At 42.8% G+C, this 26,934-nt stretch overlaps 1 protein-coding gene across 3 annotated transcripts in view; it reads left to right on the forward strand.

The window, feature by feature from the left end:
- The window catches only part of LOC102414504 (cytochrome P450 4F6), a 34,537-nt gene extending 10,127 nt beyond the window's left edge, over nucleotides 1-24,410 (forward strand). For all 3 annotated transcript variants that reach the window (XM_006047682.3, XM_006047683.3, XM_044948271.1), the window contains exons 6-13: nucleotides 4,063-4,184; nucleotides 5,154-5,424; nucleotides 6,014-6,080; nucleotides 6,275-6,404; nucleotides 22,916-23,049; nucleotides 23,132-23,196; nucleotides 23,309-23,391; nucleotides 23,603-24,410. In XM_006047682.3, coding sequence (XP_006047744.2) covers nucleotides 4,063-4,184; nucleotides 5,154-5,424; nucleotides 6,014-6,080; nucleotides 6,275-6,404; nucleotides 22,916-23,049; nucleotides 23,132-23,196; nucleotides 23,309-23,391; nucleotides 23,603-23,777 — 1,047 coding nt within the window. In that variant the 3' untranslated portion in view covers nucleotides 23,778-24,410. The remainder of the gene's footprint in view (nucleotides 1-4,062; nucleotides 4,185-5,153; nucleotides 5,425-6,013; nucleotides 6,081-6,274; nucleotides 6,405-22,915; nucleotides 23,050-23,131; nucleotides 23,197-23,308; nucleotides 23,392-23,602) is intronic.
- Nucleotides 24,411-26,934: the final 2,524 nt, after the last annotated feature.

A 26,934-nucleotide genomic window follows, 5' to 3' on the forward strand; every position in this document is an offset into this window, starting at 1 on the left:
AAGGATCTTCCCAACCCAGGGATCAAACCCAGGTCTCCCACATTGAAGGCAGATTCTTTGCCAGCTGAGCCACTAGAGAAGCCCAAGAATACTGGAGTGGGTAGCCTATCCTTTCTCCAGGGGATCTTCCCAACCCAGGAATCGAACCAGGGTCTCTTGCATTGCAAGCAGATTTTTACCATTTAAGCCACCCCTTTTTAAAGATTGTGATGCTGGGAAAGATTGAAGGCAAAAGGAGATAAAGGTGGCAGAGGATGAGATGGTGAGATAGCATCACTGAGTCAATGGACATGAATTTGAGCAAACTCCAGGAGGTAGTGAAGGACAGGGAATCCTGGTGTGCTGCAGTCCATGGGGTTGCAAAGAGTCAGACACGACTTAGCAACTGAACAACAACAACAAAAGGGTGGTCAAGATGACGTAATGGAATCAGGTTCCTGGCACACATTAGGTACTCAGAAAGTTTTAGATGCTAGTGTGCTTCATGGAAGCTCTGTAAATTCAGGACAGAAATGATGAACATTGCATAGTAGTTCTTTCTGCACCACCTTAAAACTTTCTGCATACCACCTTAAAACCCATGGACTTGAAAGAATTAGTGTTTATATTGTTCATGAGATGATATATCAGTTGAGTCATTCTCATCCTGGTTGGAATCATGCCATGCATTTGTGGTCATGGGTGGGTTATGTAGATAGCTCTGCTGTTCTGGATTTAGCTTTGGCATGTATTTGGAGCTTGGCTAGCTGTCAGCTGGTTTAGGATAGCCTTGGTGGGACAATGGACTCCTGCATTTGTCTCTCATCTTCTGGTAGCTCTCATTACCTGAGCTTGACTGCATGGTGGAGGCTGGGCTCCAAGAGAATGAGCAGAAACATGCAATATCTCTTGAAACCTAGTTTGGAAACTAGCACACCACCTCCTGTTAACTGAAGCAAGTCCCAGCTCAGTCCAGATTCAACAGGTGGAGAAAGAGGTTGCTCCTCTTAATGAAAGAGCTGTGAAATCTCATTGCAAAGAGTGAAGGTGAAGGGAAGGATGAAGAAATGGGACCCGTTTGCAGTTGCCTTTCACTATGATAGTGATGAAGATGATGATGATAGTTAAAAGTTATTTAACACTTATTGTGTATCAGAAGGGCCTTCCTTAGTGGCTCAGAGGGTAAACAGTCTGCCTGCAATATGGAAGGCATGTGTTCAATTCTTGGGTCAGGGAGATCCCCTGGAGAAGGAAATGGAACAGTGAGCCAGGTCCATGGCATGTGTTGTCTAATTTATTTTCACAATCCTATGAGGTAGAGATGATTATAATTGCCACTTTAAGGATAATGAAATGGAAGGTTAGAGAGGTTAGGGAGATTGCCCAAGATAGCTCATTAGTAAGTGAGCTATGTGTAGTGAGGCAGGTATTCTAACTTGGTTTGTGCAACACCAATACAGGTCATCTTTGTTGTTGTTCAGTCGATAAGTTGGGTCTGACTCTTTCTAGCCTCATGGGTTGCAGCATACCAGGCTGTCCTGTCCTTTCCTATCTCCTGGAGTTTGCTCAAACTCATGTCCATTGAGTCAGTGAGGCCATCCTACCATCTTATCCTCTGTCAATCCCTTCTCCTCTTGCCCACAATCTTTCCCAGCATCAGGGTCTTTTCCAATGAGTCAGCTATTCACATCAGGTGGCCAAAGTTTTGGAGCTTCAGCTTCAGCATCAGTCCTTCCAATAAATATTCAGGTTGATTTCCTTTAAGATTGATGAGTTTGATCTCCTTGCAGTCTAAGGGACTCTCAAGAGTCTTCTCCAGCACCACAATTTGAAAGCATCAGTTCTTTGGCCCTCAGACTTCTTTATGGTACAATTCTCAAATTTGTACATGACTACTTGAGAAACCTATATGCAGGTCAGGAAGCAACAGTTAGAACTGGACATGGAACAACAGAGTGGTTCCAAATAGGAAAAAGAGTACGTCAAGGCTGTATATTGTCACTCTGCTTATTTAACTTATATGCAGAGTACATCATGAGAAACGCTGGGCTGGATGAAGCACAGGTTGGAATCAAGACTGCCAGGAGCAATATCAATAATCTCAGATACGCAGGTGACACCACCCTTATGGCAGAAAGTGAAGAAGAACTAAAGAGCCTCTTAATGAAAGTGAAAGAGGAGAGTGAAAAAGTTGGCTTAAAGCTCAACATTCAGAAAACTAAGATCATGGCATCTGGTCCCATCACTTCATGGCAAATAGATGGGGAAACAGTGGATGACTTTATTTTTTTTTTGGACTCCAAAATCACTGCAGATGGTGATTGCAGCCTCCATCTGCAAATTAAATTAAATTTGCAGAAATTAAAAGACGCTTACTCCTTGGAAGGAAAGTTATGACCAACCTAGATAGCATATTAAAAAGCAGAGACATTACTTTGCCAACAAAGGTCCGTCTAGTCAAGGCTATGGTTTTTTCCAGTGGTCATGTATAGATGTGAGAGTTGGACTATAAAGAAAGCTGAGCACAGAAGAATTGATGCTTTTGAACTGTGGTGTTGGAGAAGACTCTTGAGAGTACCTTGGACTGCAAGGAGATCCAATCAGTCCATCCTAAAGGAAATCAGTCCTGGGTGTTCATTGGAAGGACTGATATTGAAGCTGAAACTCCAATATTTTGGCCACCTGATGCAAAGAGCTGACTCATTTGAAAAGACCCTGATGTTGGGAAAGATTGAAGACAGGAGGAAAAGGGGACGACAGAGGATGAGATGGTTGGGTGGCATCACCGACTCAATGGAGATGAGTTTGGGTAAACTCCGGGAGTTGGTGATGGACAGGGAGGCCTGGCATGCTGCGGTTCATGGGGTCACAAAGAGTCAGACACGACTGAGCGGCTGAACTGAATTGACAGGAAAAAACATAGCTCTGACTATACGGGCTTTTGTCAGCAAAGTGATGTCTCTGCTTCTTGACACACTGTCTAGGTTTGTCAGAGCTTTTCTTCCAAGGAGCAAGTGTCTTTTAATTTCACCGCTGCAGTCACCATCCACAATGATTTTGGTGTCCAGGAAAATAAAATTTGTCACTATTTTGACCTTTTTCCCATCTATTTGCCATGAAGTCATGGGACTGAATGTCATGATCTTAGTTTTTTGAATGTTGAGTTTCAAGACAGCTTTTCACTCTCCTCTTCCACCTTCATCAAGAGGCTCTTTAGTTCCTCTTTGCTTTCTGCCATTAGAGTGGTATCATCTGCATATCTGAGATTGTTGATATTTCTCCTGTCAATCTTGATTCTAGCTAGTGATTCATCCAGCCTGGTATTTTGCATGATGTACTCTGTATATAAATTAAATAAATAGTGTGACAATATGCAGCCTGTTGTACTCCTTTGCCAATTTTGAACCAGTCCATTGTTCCATGTCCAGTTCTATTGCTTCTTAACCTGCATACAGGTTTTTCAAGCATCAGGTAAGGTAGTCTGGCATTCCCATCTCTTTAAGAGTTTTCCAGTTTGTCATGATCCACCTGGTCAAAGGCTTTCGTGTAGTCAATGGAGCAGAATTAGACGTTTTTCTGGAATCCTTTTGCTTTCTCTATGATCCAACGAATGTTGGCAATTTGACCTCTGGTTCCTTTGCCTTTTCTAAATCCAACTTGTACTTTTGGAAGTTCATATACTGGTTCATATACTGTTGGAACCTAGCTTGAATTTTGAGCATAACCTTGCTAGCATGTGAAATGAGTGTAATTGCAAGGTAGTTTGAACAGGTCATCCTAACTGCTACTAAAAATTGGGTAGTGGAAAAGCAAAATGGAAAGCAATGAGTTAACCGAGGGCACACAGAACAGAAGAGGCAGAGCTGGACCTTGAGCCCAGGTCTCCTGACGCCCAGCCGTAGGGTCTTCATGTCTTGATAGTAGGGGATTCCACTCTCACTCAAGCCTGGTCTTCCCTGGGGATGGGTGTTTGGAGCACAGGACCAAAAGGCTGGGTCTCAGGGAATTCAGCCAGGTGGTTGGGATTGGGCAGGGACTCGAGTGGGAAGTCCCAGCCCTAACCTTGCTCTCTTTTGTGTCCAGGCCAAGTGGCAACGCCTGGCCTTGGAGGGCAGCACTCGTCTGGACATGTTTGAACACATCAGCCTCATGACCCTGGACAGTCTGCAGAAATGTGTCTTCAGTTATGACGGCAATTGCCAGGAGTGAGTCTCAGCCCAGGGCCTGGGGAGCATGAGGCATAGATCCATGGGAGTAGATGGGTCAGGGAGGACTGACCAAGGTAAACAGAAGGGATCTTCTTGGAGGAAGTAGGTCAGAGCTGGACACTGAAGGACAGGGAAGGGAAAGAGAAGGAGCGATTCTTGCAGGTAGGCAGAAATGTTTGATAAAGGCCATGAGGCCAGGATGAACAGAGCCTGTGTAGCTTGGGGGAGACATCTTGAGGTTGGAGGAATGGGCAGAGTTCTATCTTCAGGACATTCTGAAGCCAGACAAAGAGGATATGAACTTCATCCTGAGGTTTCCTGGGAGCCATGGAAGATGTTTGGGTACATGAGGATCTTGGTCAAAGTTGACTTGGACATATGACTGGAGAGAAGACTGATTATTGTGTAGACACGGGATATAAGGAGACCACAGAGGGGAGGAAGTTTGAGCTTGGTGGAGAAAATGGGGCAGATTTGGGGGAAACTGAGAAAGACATTGGCAGGCCCAGATATTGTGTGGGAGGGAGGGGAGATGAGGGTGATTCCCATGCCCTGCCCTGATGTCCAGGACATGAGGAGCTCACAGAGATGGGGGTCAGAAAGAGAAATGTGATTGAATGGGATGTGGTCCTGGGTAACTGACCAGAAGTGCTCCTGCAGTATGAGATCATGAAAGGAGGCAATAGCTTAAAACATCTGAAATCCAGAAGCACACAGCTATTGATATCTCCTATCAGGGTTCCCAAGACTCCCTATTAGGAATCGGAGTTTCTAAGAAGAGATGGCCCACAGATATACAGTACTTCTTTTTTTTGGCCATGCCATGTAGCTTGTGGGATCTTAGTTCCTCAACCGGGGATCCAACCTGTGCCCCTTGCAGTGGAAGCATTAAAGCCCTAGCCACTGGACCACCAGGGAAGTCCCACAGTACTGCTTCTTAAGGCTTTCTCTGGTCTGACCCTGTAGGAAACCCAGCGAATATATTGCCGCCATCTTAGAGCTCAGTGCCCTGGTGACGAAACGAATTCAGCACATCTTCCTGCACGTGGACTTCCTGTACTACCTCACCCACAATGGGCAGCGCTTCTACAGGGCCTGCCGCCTGGTGCACGACTTCACAGATGCTGTCATCCAGAAGAGGCGTCGTACTCTAATCAGTCAGGGTTCCCAAGAATTCCTCAAAACCAAGACTAAGGCCAAGACTTTGGACTTCATCGATGTGCTCCTTCTGGCCAAGGTAGGCTTCCTGTGTGCGTGCGTGCATGCTAAATCACTTCAGTCATGTACAACTCTTTGTGACCCTATCGACTGTAGCCCACCAGGTTCTTCTGTCCATGGGATACTCCAGGCAAGAACGCTGGAGTGGGTTGCCATGCCCTCCTATAGGGGATCTTCCCAACCCAGAAATCAATCCATGTCTCCTGCAGCTTCTGCACTGCAGGCAGATTCTTTACTGCTAAGCCACCCAGAAAGCCTCAAGGTGGGCTTCTCTGGGATTTCAATTCAAGAGGTAGACTGGATCTTGGTTTCAAAGGTCTGATTAAAGAACTTGGACTTGATCCAGAGAGTGCTAGGGAGTCATAGAGGATGCTTGAGGAAGGGAGGGGCAGGTCAGAGAGAAGTTTCAGGTGTGACTGTGTAGAAGGCTGCCTGGAAGGAGTAAAGAGGAGGCAGGAGACCAGGGAGGAGTCCCCTGGAGTGGAGTGGGCTATGGAGTTGAAGAGGGAAGGATCCTGCTTGGATAATGGAGCTTCAGGGACAATCTCAGGTTAGGCTCAGGTGTCTTCAGAGCTGGTGTGACTCTGGGGATCTTGCTTTCTGTTCAGGATGAAGATGGGAAGGGATTGTCGGACGAAGATATCCGAGCTGAAGCTGACACCTTCATGTTTGAGGGTGAGGGTCCCAGTGTGGGGCTAGAGAATGGGCAGGGGTCTCTTCATCCCAGGGACTTGGCGGGTGCTGGATCACCCCATCTTGCCTATCCTTCCCATCTTCTTTGTGGGGAGGTGGGAAAGGGTGGCTTGGCATGGTCCACCCTTTGGTGCTGAAGTATCCCAGAGACCCAAGCCTGTCTGGCTGCCCCTCAGGCCATGACACCACAGCCAGTGGCCTCTCCTGGATCCTGTACAACCTGGCAAAGTACCCAGAATACCAGGAGCGCTGCCGTCAGGAGGTACAAGAGCTCCTGAGGGACCGCGAGCCTAAAGAGATTGAATGGTGAGTGCAAGTCCTCATGGTGTGCTCCTGAACCCTTCCCACTGTCTCTGCTCTCCAGGTGGGAACCAGGAAAGACCTTTTTTTGTTGATTCTATAATTATTGCTCAGTGGGAATAGGAGCAGAGCCCAGAGGCAGGGCCTGATACCTAGTCTGAACAGCAGGTGAAAGTTTATAGGCCTTTGGGGCAGAAAGATCTGATCATCCACATTAATGTCCCTACTAACTTGCTATGTCACTTTAATAGAATCAATTTCCTTTTATGAATATCATTTTTCTCCTCTATAAATTGGGGATGGGATGGGGAATCTCCTCCCCACAGTGCTATTTGGAGTACTTTGATAATATGTGTAGAACAGATGCCACCCAATATATACTCAGTATATGAACTCTTTTTCCTCTCTCTTACTTTTCTGCCTGAAGTTGCATTTTTCCTGAAAAGACTCTAATTTCTCTCTTTTCTTCTTTTCTCTGATTCCCATGTAAGAGTCTATTCCAGGGATTTTTCTTTAAAAAATTTTTTTAAAATTTTAATTGTAGGCTAATTACAATATTGTAGTGGGTTTTGCCATACATCGACATGAATTAGCCATGGGTATACATGTCTTCCCCATCCTGAACCCCCCCACCCCTCCCTCCTCATCCAATCCCTCAGGGTCATCCCAGTGCACCAGCCCTGAGCACCTTGTCTCATGCATCGAACCTGGACTGGTGATCTGTTTCACATATTATAATATACATGTTTCAATGCTATTCTCTCAAATCATCCCACCCTCACCTTCTCCCACAGAGTCCAAAAGTCTGTTCTATACATCTGTGTCTCTTTGCTGTCTTGCATATAGTGTAATTGTTACCATCTTTCTAAATTCCATATATATATGCATTAGTATACTGTATTGGTGTTTTTCATTCTGACTTACTTCACTCTGTATAATAGGCTCCAGTTTCATCCACCTCATTAGAACTGATTCAAATGTATTCTTTTTAATGGCTGAGTAATACGCCATTGTGTATATGTACCACAGCTTTCTTATCCATTTGTCTGCCGATGGACATCTAGGTTGCTTCCACATCTTGGCTATTATAAACAGTGCTGTGATGAACATTGGGGTACACGTGTCTCTTTCAATTCTGGTTTCCTTGGTGTGTATGCCCAGCAGTGGGATTGCTGGGTCATATGGCAGTTCTATTTCCAGTTTTTTAAGGAATCTCCACATTGCTCTCCATAGTGGCTGTACTAGTTTGCATTCCCACCAACAGTGTAAGAGGGTTCTCTTTTCTCCACACCCTCTCCAGCATTTATTGTTTGTAGACTTTTTGATAGCTGCCACTCTGACCGGCATGAGATGGTGCCTCATTGTGGTTTTGATTTGCATTTTTCTGATAATGAGTGATGCTGAGCATCTTTTCATGTGTTTGTTAGCCATCTGTATGTCTTCTTTGGAAAAATGTCTGTTCAGTTCTTTGGCCCTATTTCGATTGGGTTGTTTATTTTTCTGGAATTGAGCTGTAGGAGTTGCTTGTATATTTTTGAGATTAATTCGTTAGTTGCTTCATTTGCTATTATTTTCTCCCATAATAGGCTGAAGGCTGTCTTTTCACCATGCTTATAGTTTCCTTCATTGTGCAAAAGCTTTTAAGTTTAATTAAGTCAGGAAGCAACAGTTAGAACTGGACATGGAACAACAGACTGGTTCCAAATAGGAAAAGGAGTATGTCAAGGCTGTATATTGTCACCCTGCTTATTTAACTTACATGCAAAGGACATCATGAGAAACGCTGGGCTGGAAGAAGCACAAGCTGGAATCAAGATAGCCAGGAGAAATATCAATAACCTCAGATATGCAAATGACACCACCCTTATGGCAGAAAGTGAAGAGGAACTAAAAAGTCTCTTGATGAAGGTCAAAGAGGAGAGTGAAAAAGTTGGCTTAAAGCTCAACATTCAGAAAACGAAGATCATGGCATCTGGTCCCATCGGTTCATGGGAAATAGATGGGGAAACAGTGTCAGACTTTATTTCTCTTGGCTCCAAAATCACTGCAGCCATGGTGATTGCAGCCATGAAATTAAAAGACGCTTACTTCTTGGAAGGAAAGTTATGACCAACCTAGATAGCATATTGAAAAGCAGAGACATTGCTTTGCCAACAAAGGTTCGTCTAGTCAAGGCTATGGTTTTTCTAGTGGTCATATATGGATGTGAGAGTTGGACTGTGAAGAAAGCTGAGCACCGAAGAATTGATGCTTTTGAACTGTGGTGTTGGAGAAGACTCTTGAGAGTCCCTTGGACTGCAAGGAGATCCAACCAGTCCATTCTCAAGGAGATCAGCCCTGGGATTTCTTTGGAAGGAATGATGCTAAAGCTGCAACTCCAGTACTTTGGCCACCTCATGTGAAGAGTTGACTCATTGGAAAAGACTCTGATGCTGGGAGGGATTGGGGGCAGGAGGAGAAGGGGACGACAGAGGATGAGATGGCTGGATGGCATTGCTGACTCGATGGACATGAGTTTGAGTGAACTCCGGAGTTGGTGATGGACAGGGAGGCCTGACGTGGTGCAATTCATGGGGTCGCAGAGAGTCAGACATGACTGAGCGACTGAACTGAACTGAACTGAACTGAGGTCCCATTTGTTTATTTTTGCTTTTATTTCCAATATTCTGGGAGGTGGGTCATAGAGGATCCTGCTGTGATTTATGTCAGACAGTGTTTTGCCTATGTTTTCCTCTGGGAGTTTTATAGTTTCTGGTCTTATGTCTAGATCTTTAATCCATTTTGAATTTATTTTCGTGTATGGTGTTAGAAAGTGTTCTAGTTTCATTCTTTTACAAGTGGTTGACCAGTTTTCCCAGCAACACTTGTTAAAGAGATTGTCTTTTATCCATTGTATATTCTTGCCTCCTTTGTCAAAGATAAGGTGTCCGTAGGAATGTGTATTTATCTCTGGGCTTTCTATTTTGGTCCATTGATCTATATTTCTGTCTGTGCCAGTACCATACTGTCTTAATGACTGCAGCTTTGTAGTATAGCCTGAAGTCAGGCAGGTTGATTCCTCCAGTTCCATTCTTTCTCAAGATTGCTTTGGCTATTCGAGGTTTTTTGTATTTCCATACAAATTGTGAAATTATTTGTTCTAGCTCTGTGAAAAATACCATTGGTAGCTTGATAGGGATTGCATTGAATCTATAGATTGCTTTGAGTAGTGTACTCAATTTTCACTATACTAATTCTTCCTATCCATGAATATGGTATATTTCTCCATCTATTTGTGTCCTCTTTGATTTCTTTCACCAGTGTTTTATAGTTTTCTATACATAGGTCTTTTGTTTCTTTAGGTAGATTTATTCCTAAGTATGTTATTCTTTTCATTGCAATGGTGAATGGAATTGTTTCCTTAATTTCTCTTTCTGTTTTCTCATTGTTAGTGTATAGGAATGCAAGAGACTTCTCTGTGTTAATTTTATATCCTGAAACTTTACTATATTCATTGATTGGTTCTAGTAATTTTATGGTGGAGTCTTTAGGGTTTTCTATATAGAGGATCATGTCATCTGCCAACAGTGAGTTTTACTTCTTTTCCAATCTGGATTCCTTTTATTTATTTTTCTTCTCTGATTGCTGGGGCTAAAACTTCTAAAACTATGTTGAATAGTTGTGGTGAGAGTGGGCACCCCTGTCTTGTTCCTGACTTTAGGGGAAATGGTTTCAATTTTTCGCCATTGAGGATAATGTTTGCTGAGGGTTTGTCATATATAGCTTTTATTATGTTGAGGTATGTTCCTTCTATTCCTGCTCTGGAGGGTTTTTATCATAAATGGATGTTGAATTTTGTCAAAGGCTTTCTCTGCATCTATTGAGATAATCATATGGTTTTTTTAAAATTTTATTTTATTTTTAAACTTTACAATATTGTATTAGTTTTGCCCAATATCGAAATGAATCCGCCACAGGTATACCTGTGTTCCCCATCCTGAACCCTCCTCCCTCCCCATACCCTCCCTCTGGGTCATCCCAGTGCACCAGCCCCAAGCAGAGATAATCATATGGTTTTTATCTTTCAATTTGTTAATGTGGTGTATTACATTGATTGATTTGTGGATATTAAAGAGTCCTTGCATCCCTGGGATAAAGAACACTTGGTCATGATGTATGATCTTTTTAATGTGTTGTTGGATTTTGTTTGCTAGGATTTTGTTAAGGATATTTGCATCTATGTTCATCAGTGATATTGGCCTGTAGTTTTCTTTTTTTGTGGCGTATTTGTCTGGTTTTGGTATTAAGGTGATGATGATGATAGAATGAGTTTGGCAGCTTTCTCTGCAATTTTCTGGAAGAGTTTGAGTAGGATAGGTGTTAGCTCTTCTCTAAATTTTTGGTAGAATTTAGCTGTGAAGCCGTCTGGTCCTGGGCTTTTGTTTGCTGGAAGTTTTCTGATTACAGTTTTTATTTCCATACTTGTGATGGGTCTGCTAAGATTTTCTATTTCATCCTGGTTCAGTTTTGGAAACTTATGCTTTTCCAAGAAATTGTCCACTTCTTCTAAGCTGTCCATTTTATTGGCATATAGTTGCTGATAGTAGTCTCTTATGATCCTTTGTATTTCTGTGCTGCTTGTTGTGATTTCTCCATTTTTATTTCTAATTTTGTTGATTTGATTCTTCTCCCTTGTTTCTTGATGAGTCTGGCTAATGGTTTGTCAATTTTATTTATCTTCTCAAAGAACAAGTTTTTAGCTGTGTTGATTTTTGCTATGGTAACTTTTGTTTCTTTTGCATTTATTTCTGCCCTAATTTTTAAGATTTATTTCCTTCTACTAGCCCTGAGGTTCTTCATTTCTTCCTTTTCTAGTTGCTTTAGGTGTAGAGTTAGCTTATTTATTTGACTTTTTTCTTGTTTCTTGAGGTATTGCTATGAACCTTCCCTTTAGCATGCTTTGACAGTGTCCCATAGGTTTTGGGTTGTTGTGCTTTCATTTTTATTCGTTTCTATGCATATTTTGATTTCTTCTGTGATTTGTTGGTTATTCAGGAGCATGTTGTTTAGCCTCTGTATGTTGGAATTTTTAATAGTTTTTTCCCCTGTAATTGACATCTAATCTTACTGCATTGTGATTAGAAAAGATGCTTGTGGAATGGTTTCAAGTTTTTTGAATTTATCAAGGCTAGATATATGGCCCAGGATGTGATTTATCCTGGAGAAGTTCCATGTGCACTTGAGAAAAAGGTGAAATTCATTGTTTTGGGGTGAAATGTCCTATAGATATCAATTAGGTCTAACTGGTCCATTGTATCATTTACAATTTGTGTTTCCTTGCTAATTTTCTGTTTAGTTGATCTATCCATAGGTGTGAGTGGGGTATTAAAGTCTCCCACTATTATTGTGTTACTGTTAATTTCCCCTTTCATACTTGTTAGCATTTGCCTTACATATTGCGGTGCTCTTATGTTGGGTGCATATATATTTATAATTGTTATATCTTTTTCTTGGATTGATCCTTTGATCATTATGTAGTGTTCTTCTTTGTCTCTTTTCACAGCCTTTATTTCAAAGTCTATTTTATCTGATATGAGTATTGCTATTCCTGCTTTCTTTTGGTCTCTGTTTGCATGGAATATCGTTTTCCAGCCCTTCACTTTCAGTCTGTATGTGTCCCTTGTTCGAGGTAGGTCTCTTTTAGACAACATATATAGGGGTCTTGTTTTTGTATCCATTCAGCCAGTCTTTGTCTTTTGGTTGGGGCATTCAACCCATTTACATTTAAGGTAATTATTGATAAGTATGATCCCATTGCCATTTACTTTGTCATTTTGGGTTTGAGTTTATACACCTTTTCTGTGTTTCCTGTCTAGAGAAGATCCTTTAGCATTTGTTGAAGAGCTGGTTTGGTGGTGCTGAATTCCCTCAGCTTTTGCTTGTCTGTAAGGCTTCTGATTTCTCCTTCATATTTGAATGAGATCCTTGCTGGATACAGTAATCTGGGTTGTGGGTTTTTCCCTCTTTCATCACTTTAAGTATGTCCTGCCAATCCCTTCTGGCCTGAAGAGTTTCTATTGAAAGATCAGCTGTCATCCTTATGGGAATCCCCTTGTGTGTTATTTGTTGCTTTTCCCTTGCTGCTTTTAATATTTGTTCTTTGTGTTTGATCTTTGGTAATTTGATTAATATGTGTCTTGGGGTGTTTTGCCTTGGGTTCATCCTGTTTGGGACTCTCTGGGTTCTTGGATTTGTGTGACTATTTCCTTCCCCATTTTAAGGAAGTTTTCAACTATTATCTCCTCAAGTATTTTCTCATGGCCTTTCTTTTTGTCTTCTGGGACTTCTATGATTTGAATGTTGGGGTGTTTGACATTGTCCCAGAGGTCTCTGAGGTTGTTCTCCTTTCTTTTCATTCTTTTTTCTTTTTTCCTCTGCTTCATTTATTTCCATCATTCTATCTTCTACCTCACTTATCCTATTTTCTGCCTCAGTTATTCTACTGTTGGTTCCCTCCAGAGTGTTTTTGATCTCATTTATTGCATTATTCATTATATATTGACTCTTTTTTATTTCTTCTAGGTCCTTGTTAAACATTTCTTGCATCTTCTCAATCCTTGTCTCTAGGCTATTTATCTGTAACTCCATTTTGTTTTCAAGATTTTGGATCATTTTTGCTATCATTATTCTGAATTCTTTTTCAGGTAGACTCCCTATCTCCTCCTCTTTTGTTTGGTTTGGTGGGCATTCATCCTGTTCCTTTACCTGATGAATATTTCTCTGCCTTTCCATCTTGTTTAGATTGCTGTGTTTGGGGTGGCCTTTCTGTATTCTGGCAGTTTGTGGTTCCTCTTTATTGTGGAGGTTCCTCCCTGTGGGTGGGGTTGGATGTCCTGGTTAGGGAAGCTTGCGTCGGTGTTCTGGCTGGTAGAACTGGATTTCTTCTCTGTGGAGTGGAATGAAGTGTCCAGTAGTGAGTTTTGAGGTGTCTATGGGTTTGGTGTGACTTTGGGCAACCTGTATATTAAAGCTCAGGGTTATATTCCTGCTTTGCTGGAGAATTGGAGTGGTATGTCTTGCTCTGGAACTTGTTTGCTCTTGAGTGGAGCTTGGTTTCAATGTAGGTATGGAGGCTTTTGGATGAGCTCTTATTGATTAATGTTCCCTGGAGTCAGGAGTTCTCTGGTTTTGGATTTAAGCCTCCTGTCTGGTTTTCAGTCTTATTCTTATAGTAGCCTCAAGAATTCTCCATCCATACAGCACTGTATGGTGATAACAACTGTAAATGATGTAACTGTACATCATTTGTACATGGATAATAACTGTAAATGGATATGGATATCCATTTACATATCCAAATGTATATGGATAATAATGATGATAATAATGATTATAATAATAATAAATGATGATAAAACATTTAGTTTAATGGAGAAAAGATTCTGCACAATGAGGGACACCGAGAAAGGTTCACTGGGTTACATGGAGAAGAGAAGAGGGAGGAGGGAGATAGAGGTGACCAGGAGGAGAAGAGGGGGAATCAAAAGAGGGAGAGAGCAATCTAGCCAGTAATCAAATCTCTATGTGCTCTCCACAGCCTGGAATAGCCAGAGAGGTTCATGGAGATACATAGAGAAGAGAAGAGGGAGGAAGGATATAGAGATGATCAGGAGGAGAAGAGGGGGGTCAAAAGGAGAGAGATAGATCTCACCAGTAATCAGTTACCTAAGTGTTCTCCACAGCACGGAATACCCAAAGAGATTCACAGAGTTGAGTAGAGAAGAGAAGGGGGAGGGAGGAGATAGAGGTGACCTAGGGGAATCAAAGGAGAGTCAAAATGGGGAGAGGGCAATCAAGCCAGTAATCACACTCCTAAGTAAAAATGGGTACTGAAGATTGGATTCTTAAAGGTACAAAATTGATAACAAATGCCAAAAATCAAAGTTTAAAAATCTAGAGAGGTTAGATTGTCAAAAATACAATATTAAAAAAACAAACAAAACAAAATAACAAAGATTATAAAAAATATATATGAAGTTTGCTTTAAAAATAGGGTCTTTTTTTTTGGCAAGGTAATAGTAGGTTACTCCAGTACTCTTGCCTAGAAAATCCCATGGGCGGAGGAGCCTGGAAGACTGCAGTCCATGGGGTCGCTGAGGGTCAGACACGACTGAGCGACTTCACTTTCACTTTTCACTTTCATGCATTGGAGAAGGAAATGGCAACCCACTCCAGTGTTCTTGCCTGGAGAATCCCAGGGATGGGGGAGCCTGGTGGGCTGCTGTCTATGGGGTTGCACAGAGTTGGACATGACTGAAGTGACTTAGCTGTAGCAGTAGGTTATAAAAATGAAAATTAAACGAGTAATAGAGGACTTAAAAATAAAAAAAATTTAAAAATGATAATAGTAAAAATATATCTAGGAATTTCTCTGGAGTTGGGCAGTGTAGGGTCAGTTCAGTTTCAGACAGTTCCTGGTTCCCGCTTATACTTCTCAACATATGTAGGCCCCTTCCAATGTAGTTGGTGCTAACTACAGGGTTTTAATCTGTTACACCTGTCACTTCCAAAGCGATTCCCTCTGTTTATTTTGGCTTCTTCTGTTTGCAAGTCTCTTTAGTGTCTAACTTCTGCCCTGACACAAGGGGGCGAAGGTGGTCACTTATTTAGGCTCACTAGTTCAGTCGTGCTGTGGGGAGGGAGGAACACTGCAAACAAATATCACTGGCGTGTGTGGGGCATGCTCACAGTATCTGAGCCACACTGGGTTTGCCCCTGCTCATGGCGTGTGTGCCCTCCCAGTCTATACTTCTCAGGCTCCAGGTTGCTCTGTAGTTCAATTCAGTCCCTCAGTCATGTCCGACTCTTTGCGACCCCATGAATTGCAGCATGCCAGGCCTCCCTGTCCATCACCATCTCCCGGACTTCACTCAAACTCGTGTCCATTGAGTCAGTGATGCCATCCAGCCATCTCATCCTCTGTCGTCCCCTTCTCCTCCTGCCCCCAATCCCTCCCAGCATCAGAGCCTTTTCCAATGAGTCAATTCTTCACATGAGGTGGCCAAAGTACTGGAGTTGCAGCTTTAGCATCATTCCTTCCAAAGAACACCCAGGACCAATCTCCTTTAGAATGGACTGGTTGCATCTCCTTGCAGTCCAAGGGACTCTCAAGAGTTTTCTCCAACACCACAGTTTAAAAGCATCAATTCTTTGGCATTCAGCTTTCTTCACAGTCCAACTCTCACATCCATACATGACCACTGGAAAAGCCATAGCCTTGACTAGACAGACCTTTGTTGGCAAAGTAATGTCTCTGCTTTTCAATATGCTATGTAGGTTGGTCATAACTTTCCTTCCAAGGATTAAGCGTCTTTTAATTTCATGGCTGAAGTCACCATCTGCAGTAATTTTGGGGCCCCCCAAAATAAAGTCTGACACTGTTTCCACTGTTTCCCCATCTATTTCCCATGAACCGATGGGACCAGATGCCATGATCTTTGTTTTCTGAATGTTGAGTTTTAAGCCAACTTTTTCACTCTACTCTTTCACTTTCATCAAGAGGCTTTTTAGTTCCTCTTCACTTTCTGCCATAAGGGTGGTGTCATCTGCATATCTGAGGTTATTGATATTTCTCCCAGCAATCTTGATTCCAGCTTGTGCTTCTTCCAGCCCAGAGTTTCTCATGATGTACTCTGCATATAAGTTAAATAAGCAGCGTGACAGTCTACAGCCTTGACGTACTCCTTTTCCTATTTGGAACCAGTCTGTTGTTCCATGTCCAGTTCTAACTGTTGCTTCCTGACCTGCATATAAGTTTCTCAAGAGGCAGCTCAGGTGGTCTGGTATTCCCATCTCTTTCAGAATTTTCCACAGTTTATTGTGATCCACACAGTCAAAGGCTTTGGCATAGTCAATAAAGCAGAAATCGATGTTTTTCTGGAACTCTCTTGCTTTTTCCTTGATCCAGTGGATGTTGGCAATTGGATCTCTGGTTCCTCTGCCTTTTCTAAAAGCAGCTTGAACATCTGGAAGTTCACGGTTCACATATTGCTGAAGCCTGGCTTGGAGAATTTTGAGCATTACTTTTCTAGAGTGTGAGATGAGTGCAATTGTGCGGTAGTTTGAGCATTCTTTGGCATTGCCTTTCTTTGGGACTGGAATGAAAACTGACCTTATCCAGTCCTGTGGCCACTGCTGAGTTTTCCAAATTTGCTGGCATATTGAGTGCAGCACTTTCACAGCATCATCTTTCAGGATTTGGAATAGCTCAACTGGAATGCCATCACCTCCACTAGCTTTGTTCATAGTGATGCTTTAAAAGGCTCACTTGACTTCACATTCCAGGATGTCTGGCTCTAGGTGAGTGATCACACCATTGTGATTATCTTGATCGTGAAGATCTTTTTTGTACAGTTCTTCTGTGTATTCTTGCCACCTCTTCTTAATATCTTCTGCTTCTGTTAGGTCCATACCATTTCTGTCCTTTATTGAGCCCATCTTTGCATGAAATGTTCCTTTGGTATTGCTAATTTTCTTGAAGAGATCTCTAGTCTTTCCTATTCTGTTGTTTTCCTCTATTTCTTTGCATTGATCGCTGAGGAAGGCTTTCTTATCTCTTCTTGCTATTCTTTGGAACTCTGCATTCAGATGCTCTGAAGGGGAACTGACTAAAGCAGGCGCTGGGTTGCGTGCAGTTCCCAGGTCTAAGCCTCTCAGGTTCAGGTTCTTGAGTACTCGGCAAAGACACAGACTTGGTTGGTCCTGCGTTTTGTGCCCTTCCTAGGTCGGAGCAGCTTGGGCGACCAGGTGCTTGGCGAGCACACTCTCCTTAGGTGGGTGGTGTGTCTTATCACCTCCCCCGTCCCAGCCACCTGGTTTCCCGGATACGCAGCGGGAGAGCCCTCTCAGGTGTGCTGTGTATCTCTTCTGGGGCACTGATCTCTGGCTGCGACCCTCCTGATGGATGTCAACTGTCCAGCATCCCAGGAAGACTTGGTTGGCAACTGGGAGCCTGTTTGCAGTTTGGTAGGTGATGCCTCCTCTGGGGCTGAGTTTGCCCCTTTCCGGCTCTGGCTGCCGCCTGGCTGCCTCCCTGCCTCTAGTAGGGGATGGGCCTTTCCGCTGCTGGCTAGCTGTACTCTGGTATTTGCTCAGAACTGTGTTGTGTGAGCGGCCTGGCAGTGCCTTAGGTTAGGGCTTTTCACAGGATCGTTCTCTCTCTCTTTTCTCTCTCTGGCTATCCCACAGATTGGGTTGCTATCTCACGTTAGCTCCCTCAGATTGCCCTCAGGGCATTCAGACCTGGTCCTTCCCCTAAGCAATACAGCCCACACCTCCTGTTCAGCCCCCCGCTTGTTGGAGGCAAATATGAGTGTCTGGACTACTTCTCTGCTGGAAGTTGATGTTAGGTACGTAATCTGTGGGAATTGTTTATTTATTTATTTTTCCTCCCGGTTATGTTGCGCTCTGAGATTCCAAAACTCCCCACAGACCCGCTAGTGAGAGGGTTTCTTGGTGTTTGGAAACTTTTCCTCTTTTATGACTCCCTCCCTGGGATGGATCTCCGTCCCTAACCCTTTTGTCTCTCTTTTTATCTTCTATATTTTGCCCTACCTCCTTTTGAAGACAATTGGGCTGCCTTTCTGGGTGCCTGGTGTCCTCTGTCAGCGTTCAGAAGTTGTTTTGTGGAATTTGCTCAGCGTTCAAATGTTCTTTCAATGAATTTGTGGCGGAGAAAGTGGTCTCCCTGTCCTATTCCTCTGCCATCTTAGTCCAGGGATTTTTCTACTGGGGCAGAGAGGAAAGTAGATAAGGCTTGATAGTAAAACAGTGAATATGAATTCACCACTCTGGGTGTAGGTAGTGGACAGTGCCCAGGCCAAGGGGATATCTCGTGCAAAAGCCAGGAGTGAGCCTGAGTTTGGAATTAAAAGTGCTTGATAGTTGTGAAATATACAGTGTGAGTATCAAAGGGGCTCCCAGTAAGGCTGGAACTTGTAATGGAAGCTCTTCTTTAAATGTTTTGAAAGTCATGTTAAGAATTTTTAAAGGTATCAGTTCAAGTCCTTTAGGGAGCCAATATTGGATAAAAGATAGAAATGGGCAGGTATGCCACAATTAAGGAAAAATCAAGTTGGGCAGAAATTATCAGTCAGGCAGTAGTATGCTCAGTCATTGACTGTGAGCTGCCTAGGAAAGTGGGGACTTGGCTTGAATGCTACAGCAGAGCCCAGAGACCCTATAGCTGGAGGCTGTCAGCTGACAGCTCTCCTTATAGCTCTCCAGCAGATTCTTTCTTGAAGGGAGATCCATGACTAATGCAGGAGGGCAACGGGGAGCCTTGGGAGATATTTGAGCAGGGGAGGGGCAGGTCAGATATGAGTATTAGAAATATCTCTTAGCAGGGATTTTCCTGGTGGTCCTGTGGTTAAGAATCCACCTTCTAATGCAAGGGACGTGGGTTTGATCCCTGGTCAGGAACTAAGATCCCACGTGCCATGAGGCCAATGCAGCCAAAAATAATTTTTTTTTTAAAAGAAAGAAATATCTCTTTGCAGCTACGGGAGCAAACTGGAGAGTGTGAGCTGTAGTCTGGGGTTCCAGGGGAAGATTCTGGGCCAAGGACTGAAGGATGGAGAGGAAGTATAGGACTAGAGAAAGGAGGTCATGCCCTCAACTTCAAGGTTTTGCTCAGCATAGCAGTCCTGTAAGGTGGAAAAATGTTTTTGTGCTTCCCCCAACTTCAAAAAATTCTTCACTTGGTTAAAACCCAAACAGCAGGCATGAAAGGATTTACAATGAACTTAAGCCTCCCATCAGCCCCACCCCTAGCTTTGTTGAGACATAATCAATGTATAACATTATGTACATTTTAGGAGCACAACATGACCTGATGTATGTATATATTGCAAAATGATTACAGTAAGGGTAGTTAACACATCCACCACTTCATATAAACCTCTGTCATATGTCAATGTCCCAATTCTATTCCATCCTTCAATGGTTTCCTGTGTCCTTCCGGACATTGTTCAGTTTGTCCCTATGTTTATTTGTTTTTCTTTTTCCTCTGCTAATGACTTTATTTATGAATCTATAATGGAACTCAAAATAGCAAAGAACATGAAAAGCTTCAGATTAATATTCATCAACCAAATACATCAAAGAATACATTTATTTTTTTATATAACTAAAAAAATCTCTAAAATGCACATGTGAGAATACAAATGTTCCTCGCTTTGTGGAATTTCGAAGTAATGAAGATCTGGTTAACACAGTTGGCCAGAATAGCCCTTTGTACTTCCCTCTCCAATCCCTTAGTACTGCATATCCAGGATGCTCCCATCACATCACTCAATGAACATCTTTGTGTGTGTGTCTTTATTTACCTGTCTTAGAAGCTCTCTGAATCTACCCAGGAGCCAGCTTGCTGGGCTGTAAAAGACACATTGCCTTTCCTTGACAACGCTGATGCCCTCTGCTTGGTGGTCCCTGTCCACACCTCCACATTTCAGTGCCCAGCACTCTACTTGCACAACCTCAGCTACTCCTTACCATTACCCACCCTGTGAATTCTTGCCTCAAATAGATGTGAAGTTTGACATCAAAAGATGCTTGCTCCTTGGAAGAAAAGTTATGACCAACCTAGACAGCATATTAAAAAGCAGAGACATTACTTTGCCAAAAAATGTCTAGTCAAAGCTATGGTTTTTCCAGTAGTCATGTATGGATGTGAGAGTTGGACTATAAAGAAAGCTGAGCGCCAAAGAATTGATGCTTTTGAACTGTGGGTTTGGATAAGACTCTTGAGAGCCCCTTGGACAGCAAGGAGATCCAACCAGTCCATCCTAAAGGAAATCAGTCCTGAATATTCGTTGGAAGGACTGATGCTGAAGCTGAAACTCCAAAACTTTGGCCACCTGATGCAAAGAACTGACTCATTTGAAAAGACCCTGTTGCTAGGAAAGATTGAAGGCAGGAGAAGTGGATGACAGAGGATGAGATGGTTGGATGGCATCACTGACTCGATGGACATGAGTTTGAGTAAACTCCAGGAGTTGGTGCTGGACAGGGAAGCCTGTTGTGTTGCAGTCCATGGGGTCACAAAGAGTCACACACAACTGAGTGACTGAACTGAACTGAACATCTATTTGCTATGTAATTGCCCTTTTTCTGATACCAGTTATTCTGAGCATCTCTTCATGTTTGAAATCTCAGTGTTTCAAATTCCATGAATTGCTAGATCATATCCTCTGCTTACTTTTCTCCCAGAGCCCTGCCACCTCTCTTGTCGATTTGTGGGAATTCCGTGTATATTCAAGATATTTTTCTAGACCTATATATTTATTGCAGATATCTCATCTGTAATAAATGTTAATTTGGTCTCCTGGTATCATTTATTAACTAGAAGAGCTCCTTAATTCTGTACACATTTATCCATTTCTTTTTGTCTTCCAGTTTGTACTTTTGGGATTTTAAGAATTCTTTCCTATGCCTAGATCACAACCTCCTTTATTGTCTTCTAATATTATGGCTTTACCTTTCACATATAAGAGGAGATTATACTCTGTGTATATGTATATACTGAAAATTTTATTTATTTATTTGGCTATGTTGAGTCTTAGTTTTAGCACACAGAATCTTAGTTCTCCAATTAGGGATTGAACCCACATTCCCTGCATTGCAAAGTGGATTCTTAACCACTGGACCACCAGGGAAGTCCCCACTCTGTATATTGAGTAGATGAGGATTTAGTTCTTTAAAAAAAAATTTTTTTTTTGGTAGAGCCACAGGGCTTGTCCCACAAGGGCTTGTCTCAGTTACTGGACCGGGGTTTGAACTCAGGCCCCCTGCAGTGCAAGTGCAGAGTCCTAACCACTACACTGCCAGGAAGTTCCCGAGGATTTAGCTCTGTTTCTACATCACCACTTGTTTGAATACCTTCTACCAATGATCCATCCACTGCTCAGGGGTTTACAGGGCCTCCTTTCCAGATGCAGTTTTCACCAACTCATGTTTGATCTCCAAGTTCTCTATCCTGTTCCATGAGTCTGTTTTACTGTTCTTGCAACAATACCATGCCTTTTAAAAATTACTACATTTTTGTAATAGTTCTTAATATCTGGTAGGCTGGGTTGTTCTTCTGCGTGTGTTCAGTTGCTTCAGTCATGTCTGACTGTTTGCGACTCTAGCCCACCAACTTCCCATGTCCATGAGATTCTTCAGGGAGGAATACTGAAGTGGTTTGCCACATCTGCCTCTAGGGGATCTTCCCAACCTAGGGAATGAACCCACGTCTCTTAGGTTTCCTTTATTGGTAGACAGGTTCTTTACCACTAGCACCTGGGAAACCTTAGGTTCTTCTATTATCTTTTATTTTCTTCTCAAAAAAATTTTTTTAAATTGGAGGATAGTTGCTTTACAATGTTGTGTTCATTTCTGCCATACAACAATGTGAATCAGCTATATATATGTATACAGGTATATGTGTACAGGTATATATACAGGTATATACGTATCCCCTCCCTCCCATCCCCCCATCCCACCCCTCCTAGGTCATCACAGAGCACCAGGCTGGGCTCCTTGTGTTATACAGCAGCTTCCCACTGGCTATCTATTTTATCCATGGTACTGTATACGTGTCAGTGCTACTCTCTCAATTCTTCCTAGCCTCTCCTTGCCCCACTGTGTCTACAAGTCCATCCCCTATATCTGCATCTTTATTCCAGCCCTGCAAATAGGCTCATCAGCACCATTTTTCTAGACCCCATGCATGCGTGCATGCTAAGTTACTTTGGTCGTGTCTGGCTCTTTGAGACCCTTTGGACTGTAGCCCACTAGGCTCCTCTGTCCATGGGATTCTCCAGGCAAGAATACTGGAGTGGGTTGCCATGCCCTCCTCCAGAGGATCTTCCAGACCCAGGGACTGAACCTGAGTCTCTTATGTCTCCTGCATTGGCAGGAGGGTTCTTTATCACTAGCACCACCTGGGAAGCCCCCTAGATCCCATATCGATCTTCTGTTTTCAAACTGACCTAGATCTTGATGAACTCCAATTCTTTCAAATTGAAGATTACCAAGTGCCCCCCCCCAACTAACTAGTTTTTTTATTTAATTACATTGAATATGCTGATTAATTTAGAAAGATTTGACACCTTAATAATATTAGGTTGCCTCACTATACAGTGTGGAGTAGAACTTACTCAAATAAACTTATAAGTCCATTATAGAGACTTTTTTTACATTGTAAGCTAATTATACAATTAAAAAAGCTTTAACATGCAAATACATTAACACTTTAAAGGGTATGCTGGGAGTGTTGTGCTTTGCTCAGAAATTCTTCTAAAAATACCAGGCTGTTTTCTTCTATTAATAGTAACTTGAGATATTGATATCCTAATTCTTAAATCTTTGGTTCATCTGGAATTTTGTTATAGCAGTGAGAGTCAGAGGAAGGTAGAAAGAGGGTCTTTAGGGCAGTAAGAGGGCTGGGGGTGTGTCTCTGTTTTTACTCCGTGGATAATTGTCTGGGGGTTACTTAGGGACGACCTGGCCCAGTTGCCCTTCCTGACCATGTGCATCAAGGAGAGTCTGCGTTTGCATCCCCCAGTAGCGGTCATCTCTCGCCTCTGTACCCAAGACGTTGTGCTCCCAGACGGCCGAGTCATCCCCAAAGGTGCTCAAAACAATGGGTGTGAGGGAGGCTGGTGGTCCCATCAGCTGAGACTTTGACCTGACCACTTTCTCCTCTGCCATAGGGAACATCTGTGTCATCAGCATCTTCGGGATTCATCACAACCCATCAGTCTGGCCAGACCCTGAGGTGCTGCCTTCCACTGGGAAAATCAAACACTCCTCCACTCTGTTCACATCTGGGGTTGTCCAGGTATCCTGCGATGTCCCACCCAGTAGCCCTGCCTCTCTCTGCCCTCCAGGTATTCAATCCCTTCCGCTTTGATCCAGAAGCCCCCCAGAAGAGATCACCTCTGGCTTTCATTCCTTTTTCGGCAGGGCCCAGGTAAGGCCAACTGGTGTGTGAGGTGGGGATGGTTTGAGGTTGGTGCTGGGGCTCAGGGAACACGCAAGCCCATGTGGAGGGGGTGTCTCAGACACCGTTAGCCTCCCTGTCCATCCTTGAAGAGGGCAGGGGTGTCCCAGTTAGTTTCTGGGCATGATGGAACATGATAGGGTTTCCCAGCACAGTCGGAGCCTTCACTTAATGCCCACAGGAACTGCATCGGGCAGACGTTTGCCATGAACGAGATGAAGGTGGCGCTGGCGCTCACCCTACTGCGGTTCCGCATCCTGCCGGATGAGGAGGAGCCACGCAGGAAGCCAGAGCTGATCCTGCGCGCGGAGGGCGGACTGTGGCTGCAGGTGGAGCCACTGAACACAGGCCAGTAATGACCCACCACCTTCTATCCTGGGACCCACCCTGACCACAGACACTTCACTGCAGATTCCCAGGAATAAAATTGTGCTGTCAAGTCTGTCCCAGTCTCGTCGAGAGCCAGCAGGGGGCGCTTGGGCCCTGGGAGGACCCAGGCGCTTGGGCTGTGAACGTGGGAGGCAGGATGGAAGGTGAGGGAGGGGGGCTTGGAGGCGGATATTGGTATGATACCTGGAGCTCCATCTTGGATCGTGAGGACAAGACTACCCTTTAGCGAAGGGTGGAGCAGAGAGATAGATGCAATCAGGGTCGGATGACCCACTGATCCACCACTCTCCCACTGCAAAGGTCGCCATCCTAGTATGCTATTTACTAGTTGTTTGGTTTGGGGAAAATCGTTTATTTTCCTTTATTACATAATAGTAGCCTCTTAATTGCGATGTTGAGATTTGTAAGCGAGCATATGTGAAATGACTGACGATATTTGGTAAGCATCAGTACTCAGTAAGGGTTCATTTCCTCTCTTCTTTTTGCATCACTTTCTCAAATTTAAAATGTTTTAAAATCATAAAAGGTATATTTAAGATTTGAGACACGTGGAAATACTGCTGAAGAAAACTGTCATTAAAATATTCAGTAAATTCAAAGTCTCCATAGTTACATCTATTACGTAATTACAAGGGGCTCTGTTGTTAAGCTGGTCTGAAGCTGCTACTTCTAAGTCACTTCAGTCGAGTCCGACTCTGTGTGACCCCATAGACGGCAGCCCACCAGGCTCCCCCGTCCCTGGGATTCTCCAGGCAAGAACACTGGAGTGGGTTTCCATTTCCTTCTCCAATGCATGAAAGTGAAAAGTGAAAGTGAAGTCGCTCAGTCGTGTCCGACCCTCAGCGAACCCAAGGACTGCAGCCTTCCAGGCTCCTCCATCCATGGGATTTTTCCAGGCAAGAGTACTGGAGTGGGGTGCCATTGCCTTCTCCAGGTCTGAAGCTAGGAACCAAAAAAAAAAATTTTTTTTCCCCTCTAAGAGGTATGATCCAGGACTTCATTTTCACCTAAATGTTCTAGGAAATGGAGATCAAGAGGGTGCTCAATAATAAGATGAGGTGGAGGGGGCAGGAGTGGGGGGGGGGGGGCATTTGATTCAGCACCTGGGACAGTGGCTGCCGCAGACTTTCCCCACTGAGGCTGCAGGGGTTTCTGGGATAGAGTCCTACTCTCAGAGTCTTTCAGGGACCATACGACTTACTGGTGGCAAAATAAGAAAGAAATCCTGTAACATGGAATGAATAAATATTTAATATATTCTAAGCTGAAAATTGCATACGTTTTTCTTTGCCTTCAGAGTTCTTATTTAAAATGTTTTTCTTTCCCCCCCAAATGATACCTTGTCATTGAAGAAAATAAAAAATAAGAATTAAAAATCTTATCTATAATTCAAACAATTCCAAGTAATCACCATTTATATTCTCTCACATATACTGCCAAATTTAGTTTTATATGTAAGAATTATACAAGTAAAATTTGATTTTACATATAAGTGTATTACATTTACATGTAATATCCTTTTAAAATGCTATTTTACTAATAAGCACATGGAAATATGTTAAACATCATTAGTCGTTAGGAAAATGCAAGTCAGTGCTACAATGGGATACCACCTCACACCCAATAGAATGGTGAAAGTAAAAGCATTAGTCACTCAGTCATGTGTGACTCTTTGTGACCCCATGGACTGTAACCTCTGTTCATGGAATTTCCCAGGCAAGAATACTGGAGTGGGTTGCCATAACCTTTCCCAGAGGATCTTCCTGGTCCAGGGATCGAACCAGGGTCTCATGCCTTGCAGGCAGATCCTTTACCATCTGAGCTACCAGACAAGTCCTAATAGGATGGTAAGAATATAAAAAAATGGAGGACAAGTGTTGGTGAAGATGTGGGGTAATTGGAATCCTCATTCATTGTTGCTGAGAATGTAAAATGGTGCAACCACTGTGGAAAACAGCGTGGTATTTCCTCAGTAAATTAAACCTACAATTATCACATGATTCAGCCATCTCATGCCTAGGTATGCACAAAGACTTGAAAATATGTGTTCAGACAAAAAAACTTCTACATGACTCTCTGTAGTGGCACTGTCCACAATTGCCAAAAGTTGGATATTTGGGAAACAACTCAAGTATCCATTAACAGATGAATGAATAAATAAAATGAGGTATATCCATAACAAGGAATATTATTGGGTCATAAAAAGGAATGAAGCACTGATACATGCTACACCATGAATGAACTTTGAAAACATTATGCTAAATGAAAGGAACAGGATACAAAATGTCATATATTGTATAATTCCATGTATACGTAATGTGAAGAATGGGTAAATCCATAGAGATAGATCCAGGAGCTGGAGGGTGGAGGAGAAAATGGAGAGTGATTGCTACTAGGTATAAAATTTCTTTTTAGATGATGAAAATATCTTGGAACTAGGAGAAGTGTTGACTGCACAACATTGTGAATGTACTAGATGCATGGAATCAAACACTTTATAATGGTCACAATGGTAAATTTTATGCTGTGTGAATTTTGCCACAAGAAAAAAATGCTATTTTACCATACATTCCTTTTGTTAATCTGGACTTTTCATATAATAATACATTGTGAACATCCTTCCACAACATACAGTCATCATCTTGGGAGTCCTTAGAATCTTTAAGTGTTAAGTGTTCAAGCCACTGTTTATTTTTGTAAATGGCATTATGTTAGAAAATAGTTTAGTTTGTCTCACTTTATAAGAATTCTCTTTATGCACCTTGATGATTTGAAATATCACTACCAATTACATATTGAGTTACTCTTAATCACAAAATTTTGAGTGTATAAATTTTATTTTTTAACAATAGATACACATACATTTATGTTGGTGTGGTTAAACACTTTTTATGCAACACATAGGTCTTCATAACGCTACAGACACGGATGTTTTTGGTCCTATTAACAGAGGTAGACCACTGGAAGGAAGAAGGTGATGACACTCAGCTCCCCCAGGTAAACACTGATTTCATCCTCACATCAGTCTTATGGATTGGAGAAATTAACTCACTTGCTCAAGGTCACTCGACTGATGAGTCGTGGAGTGAGGGTAAATTTTATGAGCTTGGCTTCAGTGGTCAT

This window comes from Bubalus bubalis, chromosome 9 (genome assembly GCF_019923935.1).
Source record: "Bubalus bubalis isolate 160015118507 breed Murrah chromosome 9, NDDB_SH_1, whole genome shotgun sequence".
Taxonomy (NCBI): domain Eukaryota; kingdom Metazoa; phylum Chordata; class Mammalia; order Artiodactyla; family Bovidae; genus Bubalus; species Bubalus bubalis.